The 22,623-nt window shown below is 47.0% G+C and overlaps 1 protein-coding gene across 2 annotated transcripts in view; it reads right to left on the reverse strand.

The window, feature by feature from the left end:
• The window catches only part of setdb1b (SET domain bifurcated histone lysine methyltransferase 1b), a 115,548-nt gene that overhangs the window by 30,537 nt on the left and 62,388 nt on the right, over window positions 1–22,623 (reverse strand). The window contains exons 13-16 of one of the 2 annotated variants that reach the window (XM_059979973.1): window positions 20,828–21,451; window positions 20,213–20,329; window positions 18,074–18,243; window positions 8,932–9,608 (exon numbers count right to left, since the gene is read on the reverse strand). In XM_059979973.1, the coding sequence (XP_059835956.1) occupies window positions 8,932–9,608; window positions 18,074–18,243; window positions 20,213–20,329; window positions 20,828–21,451 (1,588 nt within the window). The remainder of the gene's footprint in view (window positions 1–8,931; window positions 9,609–18,073; window positions 18,244–20,212; window positions 20,330–20,827; window positions 21,452–22,623) is intronic. The other variant, XM_059979974.1, reaches the window with a different exon arrangement.

The following is a 22,623-nucleotide window of genomic DNA, read 5'->3' on the forward strand; positions in this document are numbered from 1 at the left end:
AGCTTAATGGTCTGAGGGTGGATAAATCTCCTGGATCTGGTGGAATGCACCCTCGGGTTCTGAAGGAAGATTGAGAGATTGCGGCGGCATTTACAATGATCTTTCAATAGATAGATTCAGGCACTGTGCCGGATGACTGGAAAATTGAAAATATTGCTCTGCTTTTTAAGAAGGATGGGAGGCAGTAGGAAGGAAACTATAGACCTGTTACCATGACATCAGTGGTTGGGAAGTTGTTGGAATCAATTGTTAGGGATGAGATTACGGAGTACCTGGAGGCACGTGACAAGATAGGCCAAAGCCAGCATGGTTTCTTGAAGGGAAAATCCTGCTTAACTAACCTACTGCAATTTTTGGAGGAAATTACAAGCAGGGTAAATAAAGGAGATGCAGTACGTGTGGTGTACTTGGATTTTCAGAAGGCCTCTGACAAGATGCCGCAATATGAGGCTGCTTAGCAAGATAAGGGCCCATGGAATTATAGGGAAGTTACCAGCATGGGTGGAGCATTGGCTGATCAGCAGAAAACTAGAGAGTGGCAATAAAAGGATCCTATTCTGGCTGGCTGCCATTACCAGTGGAGTCCACAGAGGTCGGTGTTGGGACCGCTGCTTTTTACGTTGTATGTCAATAATTTGGACTATGGGATTAATGGATTTGTGGCTATATTTGCTGATGATATAAAGGTAGATGGAGTGGGTAGTGTTGAGAAAACAGAGACTGCAGAGAGACTTAGATAATTTAGGGGAAAGGGCAAAGAAGTGGCAAATGAAATACAATGTTGGAAAGTATATGGTCATGTACTTTGTGTAAGAAATAAATGGGCAGACTATCATGTAGATGGGGAGAGAATTCAAATTGCAGAAATGCAAAGGGACTTGGGAGTTCTTGTGCAGGATATCCCAAAGGTTAACCTCCAGGTTGAGTTGGTGGTGCGGAAGGTGAATGTAATGTTGGCATTCATTTCCAGAGGTATAGAATATTGAATATAAAAGCAGGGACATGATGTTGAGGCTCTACAAGGCACTTATGTGACCACACAGAGTATCGTGTGAGCTCCATATTTTAGAAAGGATATACTGACATTGGAGAGGATTCAAAGTAGATTCATGAGAATGATTCCAGGAATGAAAGGGTTACTAAAAGAGGAATGTCTGGCAGCTCTACGGCTGTATTCCCTGGAGAATGAGAGGGGATCTCATAGAAAATCCTGAATGTTAAAAGGCCTGAATAGATTAGACATTGCAAAGTTATTTCCCATGGTAGGGGAATCTAGGACAAGAGGGCACAACTTCATGATTGAAGGATGTTCATTTAGAACACAGATGCAGAGAAATTAGTCACAGGGTGGTAAATCTGTGGAATTTGTTGCCACGAGCGGCTGTGTAGGCGTTGGGTGTATTTAAGGCAGAGATAGATAGGTTCTTGATAAGTCAGGGCATCAAAGAATATGGGGAGAAGGGAGGAGAGTGGGGATGACTGGAAGATCAGCCCAAGATTGAAAGGCGGAGCAGACTACAAGCCGAATGGCCTACGTCTGCTCCTATATCTTATGGTCTTATGACAGATTTACTGGTGCTGTTGGGAGAGGTTTGAACTAATATGGCAGGAGGATGGGAACCAGCCAGCATGACAGAGCTAAGGATGAACTTGTGGCACAGTTAGAGGTTGGTCGGTATGACACTGTGGGCATCACTGAGTCATGGCTGAAAGAAGGCTACAGTTGGGAGCCACTCAAATAGTATACCTTGCATCGAAAGGACAGGCAGGAAGGCATAGGCGGTGGTATGGCTCTGTTGGTAAGAAATGGAATTACATCTTTAGAAAGAAGTGACATAGGGTCAGAGAATGTTGAATCTATGAGTGGAGTTAAGAAACTGCAAGGATAAAAATAACATTATGGGAATCATATATAGACCTCCAAATAGTAGTCAAGATGTGGGCAAACCACAAACATGAGAAAATGTACAGACGCTGGATATCTGAGCAACACACACAAAATGCTGGAGGAACTCAGCAGGCCAGGCAGCATCTACGGAAAAAGCATTTTGTGTGTGTAGCTGAGTGGGGTTGAGATTGCAAAGAGAGCTGGAAAAGGCATGTAATAAGGGTAATGACACAATTGTAACAGGGACTTCAACATACAAGGGGATTGGAAAAATCGGGTTGGTGGCAGATCACAAGAGGGGGAATTTGTTGAATGCCTATGAGATGGCTTTTTAGAGCAGCTTGTGCTTGAGCCTGCTCAGGGAAAGGCGATCTTAGACTGGGTGTTGTGTAATAACCCAGATCTTATTAGGGAGTTTAACGTAAAGGAACCCTTTGGAGGCAGTGATCATAATATGATTGAACTCATACTGCAGTTTGATAGGGAGAAACATAGCTCACATGAATCAGTATTGCCATGGAATAAAGAGAATGAGAGGGGAGCTTGCCCAGGGGGATTGGAGGAGGATATTGGTGGGGATGACAGTACCGCAGAGATGGTGGTAGTTTCTGGAAATAGTTCACAAAACGCCGATAGATATGCTCCACAGAGGAAGAATTTCTCAAATGGCAGGGGTAGGCACCATGGCTGACAAAGGATTTTAAGAACTGCATAAAAGCCAAGGAAAGGGCATACAAGGTAACAAAAGTGAATGGGGAGTTGAATGATGGGGAAGCTTTTAAAATCCAACAAAAGGCAACTAAAAAAGCTATAAGAAGGGAAAAGTTGAAATATGAGGGTAAGCCATTCAATTATATAAAAAGATACCAAAAGTTTTTTCAGTTATAAAAAAAAGTAAAAGGGAGGTGAAAGTTGATATTGGACCACTGGAAATAATGCTGGTGAGATAGCAATCGAAGACAAAGAGATGGCAGATGAACTTAATGGGTACTTTGCATCTGTCTTCACTGTGGAAGACACTAGCAGTGTGCCAGAGGTCCATGAGTGTCAGGGAGCAGCAGTGAGTGCCATTGCTATTACAAAGGAAAAAATGCTAGGCAAATTCAAAGATCTTTGGGATGTAGTCCATCTGGTTCAAGTGACTTATCCACCCTGAGTCCTGAGAGAGGTTGCTGAAGAGATAACGGATGCATTGGTCATGATCTCTCAAGAATTACTTGATTCTGGCATGGTCATGGAGGACTGGAAGATTGTAAATGTCACACTTTAAGAAGGGAGGGAGGCAAAAGAAAGGAAATTATAGGCCAGTCAGCCTAACTCAGTGGTTGGGAAAGTGTTGGAGTCTATTATTAAAGATGAGTTTTTGGGGCATTTGGAGACTAATGATAAAATAAGTCAAAGTCAGCATGGTTTCTGTAAAAGAAAATCTTACCTGACAGATCTGTTAGAATTCTTCAAGGAAGTATCAAACAGGGTGGACAAAGGAAAGTCAATGGATGTTATTGACTTGGATTTTCAGAAGTCATTTGATAAGGTGCCACACATGAGGCTACTTAACAAGATAAAATCCTATGGTGTTATGGGTAAGATACTGGCCTGGGTAGCAGATTGTCTGACAGGCAGGCAGCAGCAAGTGGGAATAAAAGGGGACTCTTCTGGTTGCCTGCCAGTGACCAGTGGAGTTCCTCAGGGGTCAGTATTGGGACCACTACTTTTCACATTGTTTGTCAATGATTTCGATAATGGAGTTGATGATTTTGTGGCAAAGTTTGCGGATGATACGAAGATAGGTGGAGGAGTAGATAGTGCTGAAGAAGCAATGAAATTGCAGCAGGACTTAAACAAGTTGGAAGACTGGGCAAAAAAAGACAGATAGAATACAGTGTTGGGAAATATATGATAATGCATTTTGGTAAAAGGAAAGATAGAACAGACTACTATCTAAATGGGGAGAAGGCTCAAACATCAGAAGTTCAGAGGGACTGAGGGGTCCTCGTGCAAATCTCCCAGAAGGTTAATTTACAGGTGGAGTCTGTGGTAAAGAAGGCAAATGCAATGTTGGTGTTTATTTCAAGGGGAATAGAATATAAAAACAAGGAGATAACACTGAGCTATTGTAAGACACTAGTCAGGCCACACTTGGAATATTGTCGACAGTTTTAGGCCCCATATCTCAAAAAGGATTCATTGTCATTGGAGAGAGTCCGGAGGACATTTATGAGGATGATTCCTGGAATGAAGGGATACGAGAAGCATTTGGCAGCTTTGGGCCTGTTCTCTCTGGAATTTAAAAGAATGTGGGGTGGGGTGGGGAATCTCATTGAAACCTACCAAATGTTGAAAGGACTACATAGGGTGGATGTGGAGAGGATGTTTCCTATGGTGGGGCTATCCAGAGCTAGAAGGCACAGCTTCAAAACTGAGGAGAGACCTTTTAGAACAGAGGTCAGGAGGAATCTTTTTAACCAGAGACTAGTGAATCTGTGGAATACTTTGCCACAGACTGCGGTGGAGGCCAAGTTCATGGATATATTTAAGGTGGAAGTTGATTGTTTCCAGATTGATCAAGGCATCAAAGGATATGGCAAGAAGGCAGCCAAAAGGAAAAATGGGTTTGCGTGGGATCCGGAATCCCCATGGTAGAACGGAGAAACAGAGTTGACGGGCTAAATGGCTTAATTCTGCTCCTATGTCTCATGGTCCAACTGCACACAATACTCCCAGTGTGGCCTCACTAATGATCATTACCTCTCACGATCTTCTGCAAGGTCACCCCTCAGACTCCTATACGCCAGAGAAAAGAAATCCCAGCCTCTTGAGTCGTAGGGTCAGAGAACATTACAGTACAGAAACAAGTCCTTCAGCCCATCTAGTCTGTGCTGAACCATCGACCTGCCCTCCACACCTCTCCCATCCATATACCCATTCAAACTTCTCTTAAATGTAGAAGTCAACCCCGCGTCCACTACTTGCACTGGTAGCTCGTTTCACACTCTCACTGCCCGATGAGTGTAAAAGCTCCCCCTCATGTTCCCCTTAAACATTTCACCTTTCACCCTAATTCATGACCTCTAGTTATAGTCTCACACACACTGACAGCGGACACAAGATGCTCTAACTTCTGTACATTACGTCTTCTTCCTGCATGTCCGTTTAGAGAACCTGTAACCCCTAGGTCTCTCGGCTCTGCAATACTGTCCAGGGCCCTACCATTTTACTTGCCCTGGTTTAACTTTCCAAATTGGATCACTTGACACTTGACTGAGTTCAATTCCATCTGCCATTCCTTGGCCCACTTTCCCACTTGATGCAGATCCTTCTGTAATCTTAGACACCTCTGACTCTGGTGGCATCTGTACAAGCTAAACATCACAGCTCAGAGACGTTATGAGAGAAAGAAAGAGAAAAGTTATTTATGCCAAATGGTTGGAAAGCCCTGCCTTAATGTATCCTCCTTTACTACCACCCCTGGCAACCCCAGCATTTGCTGAGTAAAAAACCTACCTCTGACACCCTCCCTACACTTTCATCCAGTCACCTTAAGAATAAGCCCTCTTGTATTAGCCTCGTGCTTCTTACCTATCTCTAATATATTTATCTATCTCTTCTACCACCATCCTTGGCAGCATGTTCCACGCACCTACGACTCTCTGTGTAAAAAAAAAACCTCTAACATCCTGCCTATAGTTTCATCCAATCAACCTAAAATGATGCCCTCTCATATTAGTCATTTCCGCCCTGAGAAAAAGGGTGCTGGCTGTCCACTGTCTATATCTCTTATCACCTTTATACACCTCAATCAAGTTACCTCTCATCCTCCTTCACTTGAAAGAGAAAAGCCCTAGCCTGCCCACCTTTCCTCATAAGTCATGCTCTCTAACTCAGGCAGCACCCTAAGTTTCCACACCCTTCCTACAATGAGGCAACCAGAACTGACACTATACGCCAAGCAGTACTCCTTAGACACACATTGACAGGGTACACAGATTCTCAGTTTTTAAAAGGGCAATTTACAGTCAGGAGGATACAGTGCACAACAGGCTCTTCAGCCCAGAGTCCAATCCAAATGTACCCTCCCTGCAATTCCAGCAACTCTGCCCAGCCACACAATTGAACCATTTAACCCATCAACCCACATGGAATGAGAGGGAGAAAAATATTAAGAAGAAATTGGGAAATTTAACAATACAGTAGAATTTAGAAAGGAGTAAGTGTGGCACAGTAGCATAGTGCAACACTTTATAGAGCCAGGTATAAGGATGGGGTTCAGTTCCTGATGCTGTCTGATACTCCCTGTGACTGCACAGGTATCCTCCAGGGTCTCCGGTTTCCTCCCACATTCCAAAGCTGCTAAGGTAGGTGTTAGGACGTTGTGGTCATGCTATGGAGGTACCAGAAGCATGGTGACACTTGCAGGCTGCCCCGGCACAATGCGTGGAATGTGTTGGTCGTTTACACGAACAATGCATTTCACTGTACGTTTCCATGTACATGTGACAAATAATACTAATAATCTTTAATCTGATTCCTTTGATGGATTAGACTATAAATCTCTGAATTGTCAGAAGAACAACTATGCAGACAAAAAGCATATAGGGTCATAACAGTGGGTGTTTTTAACTTCCTCAATATTGACTGGGAATTTCCTTAAACCAAGGAGGTGGAATTTATTAAAGGCCTTCAGGAAGGGTTAAAAGCAGTATGTCAAGAGTCTTACCGGGGAGAGAGCTGCACTTAAGCTTATTTTAAGGAATGAATCAGCGAATGGGTGTAAGTTTCTGTGGAGGAAACCTTTTACAATCAATAACCATAATATAGCAAGCTCGAAGATAGTCACAGAAAAAGTTGGGGTTAAGGATTAAACTGGGTGAGGACAGACTTCAATAGTACAAGACAGGACCTAACGGAGAAGCTGCAAGAGGGAAAAATATCTGAAAAGTGGGAGGTGTTTAAAAGCAAACTAAAGTTTAGGGTCAGCATGACCCTAGAAGGGCAAAATGGTAAGATTAGTGAAGGGTCCTGAAATATCCACATTTCATTACCCTTCATTGATCCTTCCTAATAGCTGGCTGCTGGTGTAATGGCATCAGCACCAGACTTTGAGGCGACTGGTACTGAGTTCAAAAACGGCTGGCTCCTTGAGTGTCAAGCTAGCAACTCGGCCTCTTAAAAACAGTCAAATGCTATGGAAATGGCAAAAAAAAATTCTGCCTGATGCACCCCAAGGCGTGAAAAGGAACACGACAATAGATGCTGCCTGATCTGCATGTACGGGGAGGGGAATTAATTTATTCCACTCCCTCTATTGCCAATAGACAAAGCATTTGGAAATTTGCTATGAATTACAAACACAAATGCTGGAGGAATAAATGGAGAGGAATAAACTGTCAACATTTTAGGCTAAGACCCTTCAGCAGGACTGATCATCAGATCTTGGCCCAAAACTAGGACTGTTCATCCCCCTCCATAGAAGCAGCCAGACCTGCTGAATTCCTCCGGAGGTTTGCGTGTGTTGCTCAAAACTGGAGAACCTTGGCTTAGGAGGAAGCTTGATACTCTTAGTCAGAGAAAAGTAGTGTATGTCAGGTATGGGAAATTGGTAAAGAGTGAAGTTTATTAGAGGATAAAGGAGAGATGTTAAGAAAGTAGTTAGGAGGGAAAAAAGTAGACTAGAAATGGTCCTGGTCAACATAATTGAAGAGAGTTTGGAGGGATGGGGGTGGCACAGTAAGTTAGCAAAACACCATTACAGTGGCAGCAATTGGGGTCGCTTTCCGCCACTGTCCATGCAGGTTTCCTCCCACTTTCCAAAGACGTTCGGGTTAGTAAGATATTGGTTGCATGGCTTGGTCACGCGTAATTGGGTGACGCGGGGCTTGTTGGGCCAGAAGAGCCTGTTACCGTGCTGCATCTCTAAATAAAATAAACAAAAGAATTCTGAAACCCTTTATTAAAAGCAAGCAAACAAGGCTAGGGAAAGAGTGGGACCTAAAGGGATGCGTTTGCTTGGTGTCAGGATCGGTATTCTCCAGGGAGAAAGGTGGAGGGATCAGGATCAGAAACAAAATTATTATTACTAACATATGTCGAGAAATTTGTTTTGCTTTTGTGGCAGCAGTGCAAGACATAAAATGCACTATCCATTAATTATATATATCTTATAAATAAACAGCACAAAAGAGAGCAAAAAGAGGCATGTCCTGATACATGTATCAGGAAGACACACGTGAAGGTGGACAAATCCCCAGGGCCTGATGAAATCTATTCCAGGGTGTTACAGGAAGGAAGGGAAGAAACTGCTGGGTCCCTGTAGAGTTCTTTGGATTATCTTTAATCAGAGGAGGGGAGCGCTGATGCTGTTCCCATATTTAGGAGCTGCTAGGGTGGCCAAGTGGCCTAAAGCACCAGACGCAAGGATTACATTCCCTCAGTAGAAAAGCAGGTATTCTGGTCTGCATTTGGGTTCGTAGATTTGAATCCCACTCCTGACATCCACTGAGTTTTAAGGGCAACACTGCAGTGTAGCTGTATTATAATGCCATTACAGTGCCAATGTTCCAGTTCAATTCCCACCACTCCCTGACAACCCCCTCCCATTCCCTTCCCCTAAACACCCCACCCTCCACAACCCCTCCCATTCCCTTCCCCTACAACCTCTCCCCAACAACCCCCTTCCATTCCCTCCGTGACAAACCCTTCCCACTCCCTTCCCCTACTCAACCCTCCTCCATCACCCGTCCTCCCCCATATACACCCTCCCATTTCATTTCCCCATGCACATACCTCTCACCCCAAACCTGTTTCCTTTCCTTACGCACCCCTCCCTCTCCGACAGCCCCCTTTGTGTGCTTTCCATGACAAACTCCTGCATATCCCTTTGCCCTCTGTTCCAGCAAATCCCTCCCACCTCAAGTGAGCTCTCACATCCCCTTTCTCCAACAGACGTCACCCTCATTTCTACTCCAGGAACCTCCCTTCCTTTCCCCCTTCTCTCCCCACCGCTTCACCCCTCCTCTCCCTTCCCTCCTGCCCCTACCTCCCACCTTAATGCCAATGCCATCTTGGCTCTCCACTTTGGCCTCCTTCTTCTCTGTCTCCTGCTTGCTGACCGGTTTGACATCTGCTATGCCCTCGCATGGCTTGGGCTCCTCCTTCAGGGTTGCCTCCGTCTTGAGGGGAGGGACAGCTGGTTTCTCACCCTCTGCCTCCCTCTCCCCCTCCTCCTCCTTGGGAGGCTTGGTCTCGGGCCCACCAGCCTCCGCTGCCCTAGACGATGACCGGCTGTCAGAGTCAGCCTCCTCAACCCGCAGGGCGCTGAGCCAGGAGGCCACTTTGTTCTTGGCAGTCTCCTCAGTGATGGGGAGCTTGCAGGAGCCAGCGTCTTCCTGGCGGGGTGGTCCGGCCTCAGAACCGTTCTCCTTCTGCTCCCGGCTCCGGGTACGGGTCACATAACTCCGCCACACAGAGCCGGGCACGTAGGCGTCGTCCGTGCCACCGAAGTTCTGGTCGGAGCTGTCCGAGCTGGAATCCTCTGCCTCGCTGCCTGTGTGCTCATGCTCCTCCTTCAGGTCCACGCCGCTGCTGTCTGATGAGCACTTGGCATCGCTCTCGTAGCCTTCCTTGTATTTCTCCACGCTCTCGATGTGGTCCAGGTTGGCAAAGTACTCGTCGCCCATCTCCAGGCCCTCCTTGTCTGCAAAATCGTCCGTCAGGATCTTGCCTGGTCATGGGAGAAGAGTGGGGGAGGAAAGTGTCAGAATGTCTGTGCCAATGTCAGATTGTCTACGTCAGAGAGTTAAGGCTGTGCAGGGGTGGGTATGGAGGAGAGTCTGTCTGCCTATCTCCTTGTCTCACTAGGTCCACATCAGGGTCCGTGAAGTTCAATGTTTCTCTGTATCAGTTCCTGTGTGACTGTACCCAGGTCAAGGTGCCTGAGTGTCTACACCCTCGTCTGTGTCAGTGTATCCTTTCCTGTGTGACTGCACCTGGGTCAAGGCACTTGTCAGAGCGTCTACACCCTCGTCTGTGTCAGCATGTCCGTTCCTGTGTGACTGTACCTGGGTCAAGGCACTTGTCAGAGCATCTACACCCTCGTCTGTGTCAGCGTGTCCATTCCTGTGTGACTGTACTTGATCTGTTCCTACGACTGTACCTGGGTCAGGGTGCCCATCAGAGTGCATACACATTTGTCTGTGTCAGTGTGTCTATTCCTGTGTGACTATCTCATCTGTTTCAGAACATCTGCACCTGGGTCAGGGTGTCTGTCAGAGCCTTTGCGCCCTTGTCTGAGTCAGAGCATTTACATGTGGGTCGAGATGCCCATGTCAGAAAGTCTGTGCCCGAGTCGAGATGCCCGTGTCAGAAAGTCTGTGCCCGAGTCAAGGTGCCCCTGTCAAAGAGTATGTGCCCAGGTCGAGGAGTCTGCGTCAGAGACGGTGCCCGGGTGGAGGCGTCTGCGTCAGAGAGTCTGTGCCTGGGTCGAGGAGTTTGCGTCAGAGAGTCTGTGCCTGGGTCGAGGAGTTTGCGTCAGAGTCTGTGCCCGGGTCGAGGAGTCTGCGTCAGAGAGTTTGTGCCCGGGTCGAGGAGTCTGTGTCAGAGAGTCTGTGCCCGGGTCGAGGCGTCTGCGTCAGAGAGTCTGTGCCTGGGTCGAGGAGTTTGCGTCAGAGAGTCTGTGCCCGGGTCGAGGAGTCTGCGTCAGAGAGTCTGTGCCTGAGTTGAGGTGCCTGCGTCAGAGGGTCTGTGCCCGGGTGGAGGCGTCTGCGTCAGAGACGGTGCCCGGGTCGAGGAGTCTGCGTCAGAGAGTCTACACCCTCGTGTGTATCAGTATTGTTGGCATTGCTCCTCAATCTGGTGAGCCAGTGGGTTCTTCCTAACCAAATGCCTTTTAAATGTTGTTAATGTACCTGTCTCAACTACTTCCTTTAGCAGTTTGTCCCATATACATACCACCCTTTGGGTGAAGAAGTCATTCCTCATTTTTCCAAGGGTCCCTTTTAAATTTTGCCCTCTCAGCTTAAACATAGAGCCTCTAGTTTGCAGTTACACCTTGGTCAGTTAAACAGCAGTGATACAGGCTCTTCAGTCCAACTCATCCATACTGACCAAGGGTTCCCACATTGGTCTGTCACTGTCCTGGCCCAGGGAGTGCCAGTCCGGATAATACTTGAGTGCATTTCAGATTCGCATTTTGTTTGAGCTGGGGTGTTGAGAGTGGCATTACCCAAAGGCGTGGTGTGGAGGAATGGGACCAGCCAACGTTTTGTTTAAATTTGCATTGCTACTTCTCATCCAGCTTCCTGTCAAAGTACTAACCATACCTGATCAGCACTGGTTCAACTCCTGTGACTCTGTGCAGCATGATAAACCGCAGGCACTGACCTTTGGTGGGGCTGTGGACTTCGCAATGTTGTCAAAGGATACATCCAGATATAGATTAGTTTGAGAGGTAGGTGGAGAACTGGTAGAGCATCTGCACCCAGGTGAGAGTGTCTGAACCCTCGTCTATGTTGGAATGTTTGCCCTCGGGTCAGCGTGTCTAAACCCTCTTCCGCACCACAGCGGTGGCACCCTCGTCTGTTTCAGAGTGGCGGCCCCTACGTGTCTGCTCCCTTGTCTATGTCAGAGTCTGGGCCATATCTGTCAAGAGTAAGGGGTCTGCTTTGTGTCAGTGTCTTCACCCTGCCTTCAATGGTTAGTAGCTACAGATCCCACTCCAGAACAGCTCAAACTCAGGCTGACGTGCAGTACTAAGGGAATCCTGCCTGCCATCAGGGTGAGAGGATAACTCTTGACTGACCACTGCATTTGGCCATTTGTCTCTAAACTTGGCCCTGGGAGCACCAGCCTGGATAATGCTCGAGTGGGAATCAAATGCACATTAGTTTGAACTGGAGTATTGTGAGTGGCATTGTTTTGTTTAAATTTGCATCGCCATTTCTCATCACTTCATGCTGTCAAAGTACTAAATGTACTTCAAATCCATTATAGCAACACACACGAAATGCTGGTGGAACGCAGCAGGCCAGGCAGCATCTATAGGGAGAAGCACTGACGATGTTTCGGGCTAAGACCCTTCGTCAGGAGACCGGAGGGGGAGGGGTGAAGCTAAGAGCCGGAAAGGTGATTGGCAAAAGGGATGCAGAGCTGGCGAAGGGAAAGGATCATGGGACAGGAGGCCTCGGGAGAAAGAAAGGGGGAGAGCACCAGAGGGAGATGGAGAATAGGCAAGGAGTGATTGTGAGAGGGACAGAGAGAGAAAAAAAAGGGGAAAAATAATAAGTAAGTAAGTAAGTAAATAAAGGATTGGGGTAAGAAGGGGAGGAGGGGCATTAACCGAAGTTAGAGAAATCAATGTTCATGCCATCAGGTTGGAGGTTACCCATCTGGTATATAAGGTGTTGTTCCTTCAACCTGAGTGTGGCTTCTCCTGTGCTCTGAGAGTGTGTGCTCTCAGCTTCACTCCACCCCCTCCAGTCTTCTCCTATCATTTCGCATTTTCCCCTCCCCCTCCTACTTTCAACTCTCTTACTAATTTTCCTTTCAGTTAGTCCTGACGAAGGGTCTTGGCCCGAAACGTCGGAAGTGCTTCTCCCTATAGATGGTGCCTGTCCTGCTGTGTTCCATCAGCATTTTGTTTGTGTTGCTTGAATTTCCAGCATCTGCAGATTTCCTTGTGTTTGCTTGAAATCCATTAGTTCATTTCTTGTGGTCTCCGTGCAGTGCAAGAAACCTCAGGTAGGGCCGCGGACACTGCAAAGTTTGTCAAAGTATACAGCCGAATATAGATCAGTGAGACATGAGCGGAGAACTGGCAGACATGTTGTGAGAAGTGGGAGATCAAAAGGAAAAGGAAGGTTCTCAGTGAGTAGTAGAGCATTGGTGTACCGAAGGACCTCGGAGATCGTCCATAGCTTCCTGAAAGTGACCACTCAGTAGACGGTGGTAAAGAAGGTATATGGCATGCTTGCCTACATTGGTCAAGCTATCAGGAGTAAGAGTTGTGGCTGTATAGAACTTTGATTAGGTCACACTTGGAGTATTGTGTGCAGTTCCAATCACTCCTTTACAGGAAGGAGGTGTAGGCTTTGGAGTGGGTACTGAAGAGGTTTCAGGACTTAGCTGGAATAGAGCTGTAAGGAAAGACTGGACAAAGTTGGGTTGTTTTCTCTGGAGTGGTGCACCTGACATAAGTTTATAAAGTTAACACCCCTAGACAGGGTAGAGAGTCAGAATTTATCCCCTATGGTAAAAATGAGGGTATAGATTTAAGGCAAGAGGGGGAAAAGTTTGAATGAGATGTCAGAACAGAGAAACAGGTCTTTCGACCCAACTCATCTAGACTAACTGCAATGCCTTCCTGAGCTAGCTTCATTTGTCTGTGATTGGCCCTTTCAATCCATGTCTTTTAAACAGTGTAATTACACCTGTCTCTGGCAACTCGGCATGTACCCATCATCCTCTGTGTGCAAAGTGTCCTTGAGTCCCCTCTCATCTGAAACCAATGCCCTCAAACTTCAGACTCCCCTACCATGGAGAAAAGACTGTGCCTATCCACCTTAATGATGAACTTCATAATTTTATAAACTTTAGAGATGTGTGCCCTGGGCAGTTGCGGCTCGTATCATAATTCTATAAACTTTAGAGATGTGTGCTCTGGGCAGTGGCAGCTCATAAGCCATGGCTGGAAAACTGTGGTCTCAAACCTCCACTGCCATGCAGCTATCCCACTCACAGGGAAGGCATTGGGAGTGGCCTGAGACCCTGAGGAAAAAATCTGGAGCTGGATGCTGTCCTGTGATGCTGCTGGTCCCAAACCGTACTGCCTCCCGCTGATCAGCTGCACGGAGAGGGCAGCCTGCTGGCTCTCCATACCATTCTGCCTCGGCCTGCATACTAGTTTGCATATCGATTACAATGCCAACCAACGGAGGGCCTCAGAAATGTGCAGAGCAAGATTTTATTTTTTGAAAACAGAGGGTGCCACCAGGGATGGTAGTGAAAGCAGATATGATGGTGGGGTTTAGGAGGATTTAGATCAAAATGAATATGGAGGTAATGGAGGGGTATGGCTCACATGCAGGCAGACTTGGCTTAATTTGGCCTCGAGTTCAGCACAGACTTCATGGGCCAAGGAGCCTGTTCCTATGATGTGCTGAGTCACAGAGCAATACAACACGGATTCAGGCCTTTCAAACCATTGAATACATGCAGACCACAGTCCCCGCGCAGTTAGTCCCAACTTCAGGAGTTCAGCCTGTCCCCCACCTACTTCTCCACGTTTCTCATGTGATATTGCTTTCTCTTTGCACTACTTGTTTTTAAAAAATATTTCTTATTGGAACTCAACAGTATTTTTATGTATTACAGAAAAAAATTAATGATAATAAACTTGATTCTAATGTTCTGACTCTGACTTCCCTCAACACCTGCAGAATTACTACACAACCAGCTCAGCCTGGCTTTCGTGGACTCATTGCCATTAGGGATCCTGTGATCTTCTTTGTGACAACTCTGAAGCTTCTTGCCCCGTCACCTGCTTGTGACCTCCCGCATTTGCTTTCACCACCCCGGTTCCAATAGAGCTTCCATCAACAGAGCAGTCACAAGACATGGGGCTGTTGCAAACAGCACAACAGTATAGAACTTTCCTCTCAATCCTCCCAAGAGAGTGGGGAGTGCAACCGTTCAACAACAGCCAGCACAGCAATTGGAAATGTCACTGTCCACTCCCCTGAGAGAGTGCGGAGTCCAACCGTTCAACAACAGCCAGCACAGCAAATGAGAATGTCACTCACTGTCCACTCCTCATCTGCTACTCCCCACTCAACATGTCTCACAACCAGAAACATGCATTCAAGTCTCCCGGGGGACTGGTAGCTCAGATGGCTGGACAGCAGCCCATAACGCTAAAGCTGCTGTTTGAGACCCTTACTGGCCAGTGATGCAGTGGTTGGAGCCGCTGTCTCAGCCTCACAATGCCAGAGACCACAAAATGAACCTGACGTGTGTGTGTGTGTGTGTGTGTGTGTGTGAGAGTGAGGGTGAGAGAGAGTGAGAGAGCAAGTGAGTGTGAGTGAGTGAGTGAGTGAGTGTGTGAGAGAGTGTGAGTGAGTGAGTGAGTGTGTGAGAGAGTGTGAGAGAGTGTGAGAGAGTGTGAGAGAGTGTGAGAGAGAGAGTGAGAGAGAGAGAGAGTGCGTGAGAGAGTGCGTGAGAGAGTGCGTGAGAGAGTGCGTGAGAGAGTGCGTGAGAGGGTGCGTGAGAGGGTGCGTGAGAGGGTGCGTGAGAGGGTGCGAGAGAGGGTGCGAGAGAGGGTGCGAGAGAGGGTGCGAGAGAGGGTGCGAGAGAGGGTGCGAGAGAGGGTGCGAGAGAGGGTGAGAGAGTAAGAGAGAGTAAGAGAGAGTGAGTGTGTGAGTGTGAGAGAGAGTGAGAGAGAGTGAGAGTGAGAGTGTGTGAGAGTGCGAGAGTGTGAGAGAGAATGTGTGAGAGAGAATATATGAGAGAGTGAGTGAGAGTGTGAGTTTGTGATAGTGTGAGTTTGTGATAGCGTGAGAGTGTGTGTGAGAGTGAGTGTGTGGAGAGAGTGTGTGAGTGTGAGAGAGTGTGAGAGAGAGAGTGTGTGAGAGAGTGAGTGTGAGAGAGTGAGTGTGAGAGAGTGAGTGTGAGAGAGAGAGTGAGTGAGTGTGAGAGAGAGAGTGAGTGAGTGTGAGAGAGAGAGTGAGTGAGTGTGAGAGAGAGAGTGAGTGAGTGTGAGAGAGAGAGTGAGTGAGTGTGAGAGAGAGAGTGAGTGAGTGTGAGAGAGTGAGCGAGCAAGAGAATGAGAGAGAGCAAGAGAATGAATGAGTGTCTGTGGCTGTGCATGAGTGTGTGTGCCAGTAGCCAGTGACTGCAGTGGGTAGAGCTGCTGTCTCACAGCAAAGACCTGGGTTTAACCTGCCCTCTGTCTGGCATGTTCAGTGCATTTGTGCAGGTGTGTGTTCATAAGTGTGTGGAGTTTGCACATTCTCCCTCTGACCATTATGGTCTCCCCAGGTGCTTTGATTTCCTCCCACATCCCAATGACACACGGGTTAATTGGCTGCCGTAAATTTCCCCTCCACAATGTGTGGGAGGTGAAATAAATGTTGACTGTTTATTTTGCTCCAAAGATGTTGCCTGACCTGTTGAGTTCCTCCAGCATTTTGTGTGTGTTACTGGAGGGCACAGGTTTAAGGGGGGAAATATTTAATAGAAACTTGAGGAGCAAAGTGCACACACCTGACAGAGACAGACACACAGGGATTGGTATGTACAGTACTGTGCAAAAGTCTTAGGCACATATACATAGTTATGGTGCCTAAGACTTGCACAGTACTCTGCTAATTTTATGTTTTGCATTTACTGCTGCCACAAAAAGACGACAAATTTCATGAAATGTGTGAGTGATGATAAACCTGATTAAGATATGGGTCTCTATTGTGAACTGAGAGTGGGAAGGGGACAGGGAGAGTGGAATCATGGTTAGGAAAAGGGAAAGAGAGAGGGAAGGGAGCAGAAAGCACCAGAGAGACATTCTGTAATGACCAATAAACCACTTATTTGGAATCAAATGACCTTGCTGGTGTCTCAGGGCTGGGTGAGTCTGCACCAGCACCACCCCCACCCCAGCATGCTTTCTCTGCCACTTGTTCCATGCCCCTTTTGCCATTTCCAACATCTATTACTCCCACCAGATTTACAAACTCACTCTTTGCTCCACGTTGACAAATACAGTACTGTGCAAATGTCTTAGGCACCTTAGCTATATACAGTGCCTATAAAAAAGTATTCACCCCCCTCCAGAAGTTTTCATGTTTTATTGTCGCACAGCATTGAATCAGAGTGGATTTAATTTGGTTTTTTTGACACTGATCAACAGAAAAAAAAAGTATCTTTCATGTCAAAGTTAAAATCTCTAGAGTGATATTAATTACAAATATAAAACACAAAATAAGTGATTCCATAAATATTCATCCACCCCCCTGTAAGTCTGCCTACGGCAGACTGTCCTCATAAACTAAGTGACGGTGCTGAGGGAAGCCACTAAGAGGCCCATAACAACACTGGAGGAGTTATATGGCTGAGAAGGGAGAGACTGAGCATACAGCTGTTGCCCAGGTCGCAGCTTTATGGGAGAGTGGTAAAGAGAAGGTTCTATGGTCTGATTAAACCAAAATTGAGTGCTATGTGTGGCATAAGCCAAACACTGCACGTCATCAAAAACTCACCATCCCTACCATGGAGCAGGGTGGTGGCTGCATCACGCTGTGGGGATGCTTCACTGCAGCAGGCCCTGGAAGGCTTGTGAAGGTAGAGGGTAAAATTAATGCAGTAAAATACAGGGAAATCCTGGAGGAAAACCTGATGCAGTCTGCAAGAGCACTGCGACTTGGGAGAACATTTGTTTTCCAGCAAAACAATGACCCCAAGCATAAAGCCAAAGCTACACAGGAATGGCTTAAAAACATAAAAGTTAATGTCTTGGCGTGGCCAAGTCGAAAGTCCAGACCTCAATCCAATTGAGATTTCGTAGCTGCACTTGAAAAGGACTGTTCACTCACGATCCAGATGCAACCTGACAGAGCTTGAGCAGTTTTGTAAAGAAGAATGGGGAAAAATTGCAGTGTCCAGATGTGCAAAGCTGCTAGAGACCTATTCACACAGACTCAAGATGTAATTGCTGCTAAAGGTGCAGCTACTAAATACTGACTTGAAAGGGGTGAATATTTATGCATCAATTATTTTGTGTTTTATATTTGTAATTAATTTAGGTCACTTTGTAGAAATCTGTTTTTACTTTGCATGAAAGAGTCTTTTTCTGGCGATCAGTGTCAAAAAACCCAAATTCAGTGTCAAAAATCACCCACTGTGATTCAATCTTGTAAAACAATAAAACATGAAAAGTGAATACTTTTATAGGTACTGCATATGTGCCTAATATTTTGCACAGTAATGAATATGGAAAGTGACTGAGGCAAGTACAGTAACAACTTTTAAAAGACATTTGCACAAGTACACGGAGAGGGAGGGTTTAGAGGTGTGTGGGCCAAATGGCATGTTTCAATACAACTCTATAGTGACTGCAGTGTGTGTCAGCTTGCTGGGTATGGATGCTACACAGCACTAGGCTGCCCTTGTCAGAGGAGGGAGGGCAGCAGCGTATGTCCCTACCTGCATAGATGCACACGAAGGAGCCCTTGGCAATGTCATCGAGGCAGCGGATGCCCCATCCCTTGTTCTGGGTCTTGAAGAGCTGCAGCCGTACCTGCAGGCCATGCTGCACCAGCCGATTGGTGCACAGCCCCACGTTGCACTTGCACCTCTTGTTGCACTCGTAGATCCTGGGCCAACGAGGGCGGAAGAGAATGAGACAGAGGTTAACTGGGGTCAAGTGCAGGATCTCACATGGTGGGGAGCACCCGTGTGGGCCATTCTGACCACTCCAGACTCACTCTCTCCCATCCCAAACAGTTTTTTTGAACATAGAACAGTACAGCACTATATTGGCCCTATGGCCCATGATATTGTGCCTACCTTTTAAACCTACTCTAACATTTTACCCAATTTCCTTTGCCCTTTCTGGAGGGGACGTAGAAACCTCCACCCTCTTGCCCACATCCCTCCCCTACTTGTCCTTCCCACTTTTTCCTCCCAAATTATACTGTCAAATCCCACTCCCCCATGCTTTCTAACAATTCCAATGAACCACTCCTTGAACTGCACCTTGTAAAGCAACAACCCCGGTCTTTCGATTCCAAGATGTTCCAGAAGAGCCAGTGACGGAGTCCTAACAACGGACTGGCCTTTTCATCAGTGAGTATAGCAGGTGGCATGTTGTATTGCAATTGTACAAAACAACACTTGGAGTACTGTGTAGTTTTGACAGCATGGTTTGGATAGATACCGTTAAGCTGCAAAGAGTGCAGAGAATTACAAGGATGCTGCCAGGACTGGAGGACACAGAGTTTTAAGGGGAGGTTTATTCCCTGGAGTGCAGAAGTCTAAGAGAAGTCTTATAGTCTGTATAAGAATCATAAGGGAAAGGGAACTGAACACAGGTTTAAGCTGAGTGCCGGAGTATGTGTCTGTCCCCAGCATACCCTCAGGCATGGTGGTTGTTAACGCAAGTAACACATTTCACTACGTTTAGATGTACACACAACAAGTAAACTTGAATCCTGAATCTTTAAGGTGCAAGGGGAGAGATTTAATAGGAGCCTGAGTGGCAACTTTTTCCACACAGGGAGTGGTCGGTATATAAAACGAGCTGCCAGAGGACATTAACAACGCTCAAAAGACATTTGGAGGTACAAGGATAGGGAAGGGCTAGAGGGGTATGGACCAAATGCATGTAAATGGGATTTCTTTGCTGGACTGGGAAGTCAGCATTGAGGAGTTGGGCCACAGGGCCTGCTCTTGTGCTCACCTCTATAATGTATTGCTGCTGTATAGGAAACTTGTCGGCTAACTTGAGTACAGGAACAGATAAATTATTGTGTTGTTTCAGGAAGAATAATCTTTACTGTCCTGACTTACTTCAGTCTGTTGAACAAGACTACCATTGTCAATGGGATGTTTCATTCAGCCACATTGTTCAAAATACTTCATTGGAACCGTACAGGGCTTAATAGGCAAATTCTTTTTGTATTTATTTTGTACATCGGATATAGATACCCTCAAGGACTATATTTACTGCCCTTGAACCGACGCAGTTAATAGTCCCTGACGTTGCTTGCGGGAAGGGTTTGGTGTCACTTATAGGCTGGAATAGATAGGGTTGTCCCAGTGTTACATACCAGAAACACAGGTTCAATCCTGACAATCATGTGCATGCCTTTGAGCGCATCTGCGTGTGTCTATGTCTGCATGTGCAGTCTGGAGTTTGCACGTTCTCCCTGTTGCCCTGGTTCCCTCTCTCATCCCAATGACGTGCAGGGTCGGTGGGTTTATCGGCCGCTGACCTGAGGGGTAGAATCTGGGGGGAGTTGATGGGAACGTGGAGAAAATAAAATGGGGATCTGTATAAATGGATTGGCCCACCAGCCAACTCATTTTCTGTGTTGTATACCTTAGTATTCTTCTGCAATGGTGTCAATGAAGCTGACAGTTGATCTCAAAATGCTGACATTTTATTCCGCCCTTCTTATTTCAATTTAGGTTTTTCTATTGACTATGGAATCTCCCCCACACCACAGTGCGACTGACCAGTCTGTACCTGTACTGGGTTGATACGAGAACAATTCTGTCCCTCTCCCGCTTCCCCTCACTTCCCATCCGCAGGAAGAGACAGGCGCCATCTCAGACACTTACCCTGTGGGCAAGCACTCGTCCAGCCGCTTGTTCTGGTAGCCAGCACTGGTGTTGAGTTGGCCTCCTGGGTTACAAGCTGTTGCCTGCATGGTGAGCTGCAGACATGCACACTTGGACCTGTGGAGACACCGTGGTGACAATTGGTGGAGCACGATGGGCAACGGGGACCAGGATAAACTCTTCAGACACGGCAAAATTCCAACAACTGAGCATCCGCAGGTTAGTGGTGACGGACAGGCAGATTTTTCAGACTGCTGCGTGTTCTTAATAGTCCACACTTTTAATTCAATTTATTTTAAAATGGGGTTACACAGTAGGAGAGTTTTACAGCAAACTCTGGTGAGTTTAAAGGGAGAAAACATGGGCCCCTGTGAGTTTACGAACAGTGGGGGAAACAGGGTCCTGGTGAGTAACTCCATGACCCTTGGAGGGGGAGTGGAACCAGCGAGAAAAGAAGCTGCAGCTTCAAGAGGGAAGATTGGGAGTGTAGCCAATGAGGAGGAAACTGGCAGCGAGAGGTGAAGTGGGTGAGGTTGAAATGGTGGTGGAACCAACAAGGAGAGAACCATGACAGCGGGAAGGGAGGTAAGAGAGGGGGGTGAAGAGTGCAGTTACCTGTCCTTGCAGCCATCCATGCAGTCACAGCCCACCAGGTAGTCAGGGTCAGTATTGATGTAGACCCCCTCACCAGGGATGCGCTCTTTGCTGTAGGCCACCTGAGGCGGCGGCGTGCAGTCAATCTCATTGACACAGGAGAGTGGCACGTCCTCCTTGCCGTTGGTGATGTCCCGAATGTAGTAGAAGGGCTTCTGCGGCTGGAACTTCCGGTCAACCAGCACGTAGGGGTCAAAGCAGAACATCTCCAGGTAGAGGAAGTCGGCATTGGTCTCGGCCAGATAGCGCTCCACCTCCTCCATGTTGCGCAGGCTGAGGCCGCAGGGGCCCTTGTACACCACATGAAAAGACATCTTGCGGTTGATCTTGCGGCGGGCAGTCATGCGGCGGAAGTCGTATAGCAGGGGCACCAGCATGGGATTCCTGCCCCGGTGCTGGCCTCGGGAGGCTGGCATGGCACGGGCCAGGCAGCTGGGGCCACACTTATGTGCCACGTAGAAGAGCTTCTCAGTTGGTGCCCGGTAGGGAACCTCCACCGGCATCCGTTCATCCAGCTGCTTATGCGCAGCCAGGCCACCGGCACCCTCTGCCTTGTCTGGGCTCGCAGGGGCTGGCACTCCGAATCTGTGGGTGGGCCAGACACAAAATGTTAGGAGATGAGTCCTCCTTGAACCCTTAGCTACCACACAGGACAGGACGGTACAGTCCAGCATGGAAACAGACCACAATGTCTGTTCCAAGTACAATGCCTGTTTAAACTGCACGTCTGTATTCTAAAGATTTAAATTCCAAGTTCAAGTTCAGTTTATTGTCATTCAACCATACACACGTACACCACCAACAATGTTTCTCTGGACCAAGGTGCACAACATAGTACACAACACAACAAATACCACAAATAATAAGCTGTATATACAACACTAGTTAAAATGTAAACAGTATAACGCTACTGGTGCTTCATGCATGACGAGACTGAGTGATGGCAGGGAGTTCAGTTGTCTCCCAGCCTGAGGGCTTCTTCTCCATTTCTCATCCTAAAAGCCCTTGTCTTAATACTGCAGTACCTCCTGCCTGATGGTACTGGGTCAAAAAAATTGTGACATGTGGGAAGACAATGAAGTGCTCCTGATAAACATCTCTGATGGGTGGAAGATTGTCACATGTACTGTACATCAAAATATGAAAACATACTGTGAAGTGCATTAACGACCAACAGTCTGAGAAGGTACGGGGGGAGGGGGGAGCAAACACTTAAGTGTCACCACTGTTCTTGCGCCAACATAGCATGCCACAACTTACTAATCCTAACCCGCAAGTCTTTGGAATGTGGGAGGAATTTGGAGCATCTGGAGGAAACCCACACAGTCACAGGGAGAATATAGGCAGGAATTGAACACCAGATCCACTTGATTAAACCACTGTAAAGCATCACGCTAACCGCTACACTAGCATGCCACACTATTGTGTCTCTGTTATCGTGTCTGTTTAAATGCTATCATATCTGCCTTAACCACCTCCCCCGGCAGCACATTCCAAGCACTCACACTCTGTTTAAAAAAAAACTTGCCCCACACATCTCCTTAAATTTTCTGAGTAGGGTCATTTGGTTAAGAGTTCCCAACCTGGGTTCACAGAACCTCTGCTTAATGGTATTGACCCATGGCATAAAAAAAGATTAGGAACCCCTGGTCTAAATGCTTCTCAAATATTGCTATCATGTTTGTATCTGCCCCATCCTCTGGCAGCTTGCACCACACACCCACCACCCTACTTCCTATGCAGGTTTCAAGTTTGTC

Source organism: Hypanus sabinus, chromosome 9 (genome assembly GCF_030144855.1).
Source record: "Hypanus sabinus isolate sHypSab1 chromosome 9, sHypSab1.hap1, whole genome shotgun sequence".
Lineage (NCBI taxonomy): Eukaryota > Metazoa > Chordata > Chondrichthyes > Myliobatiformes > Dasyatidae > Hypanus > Hypanus sabinus.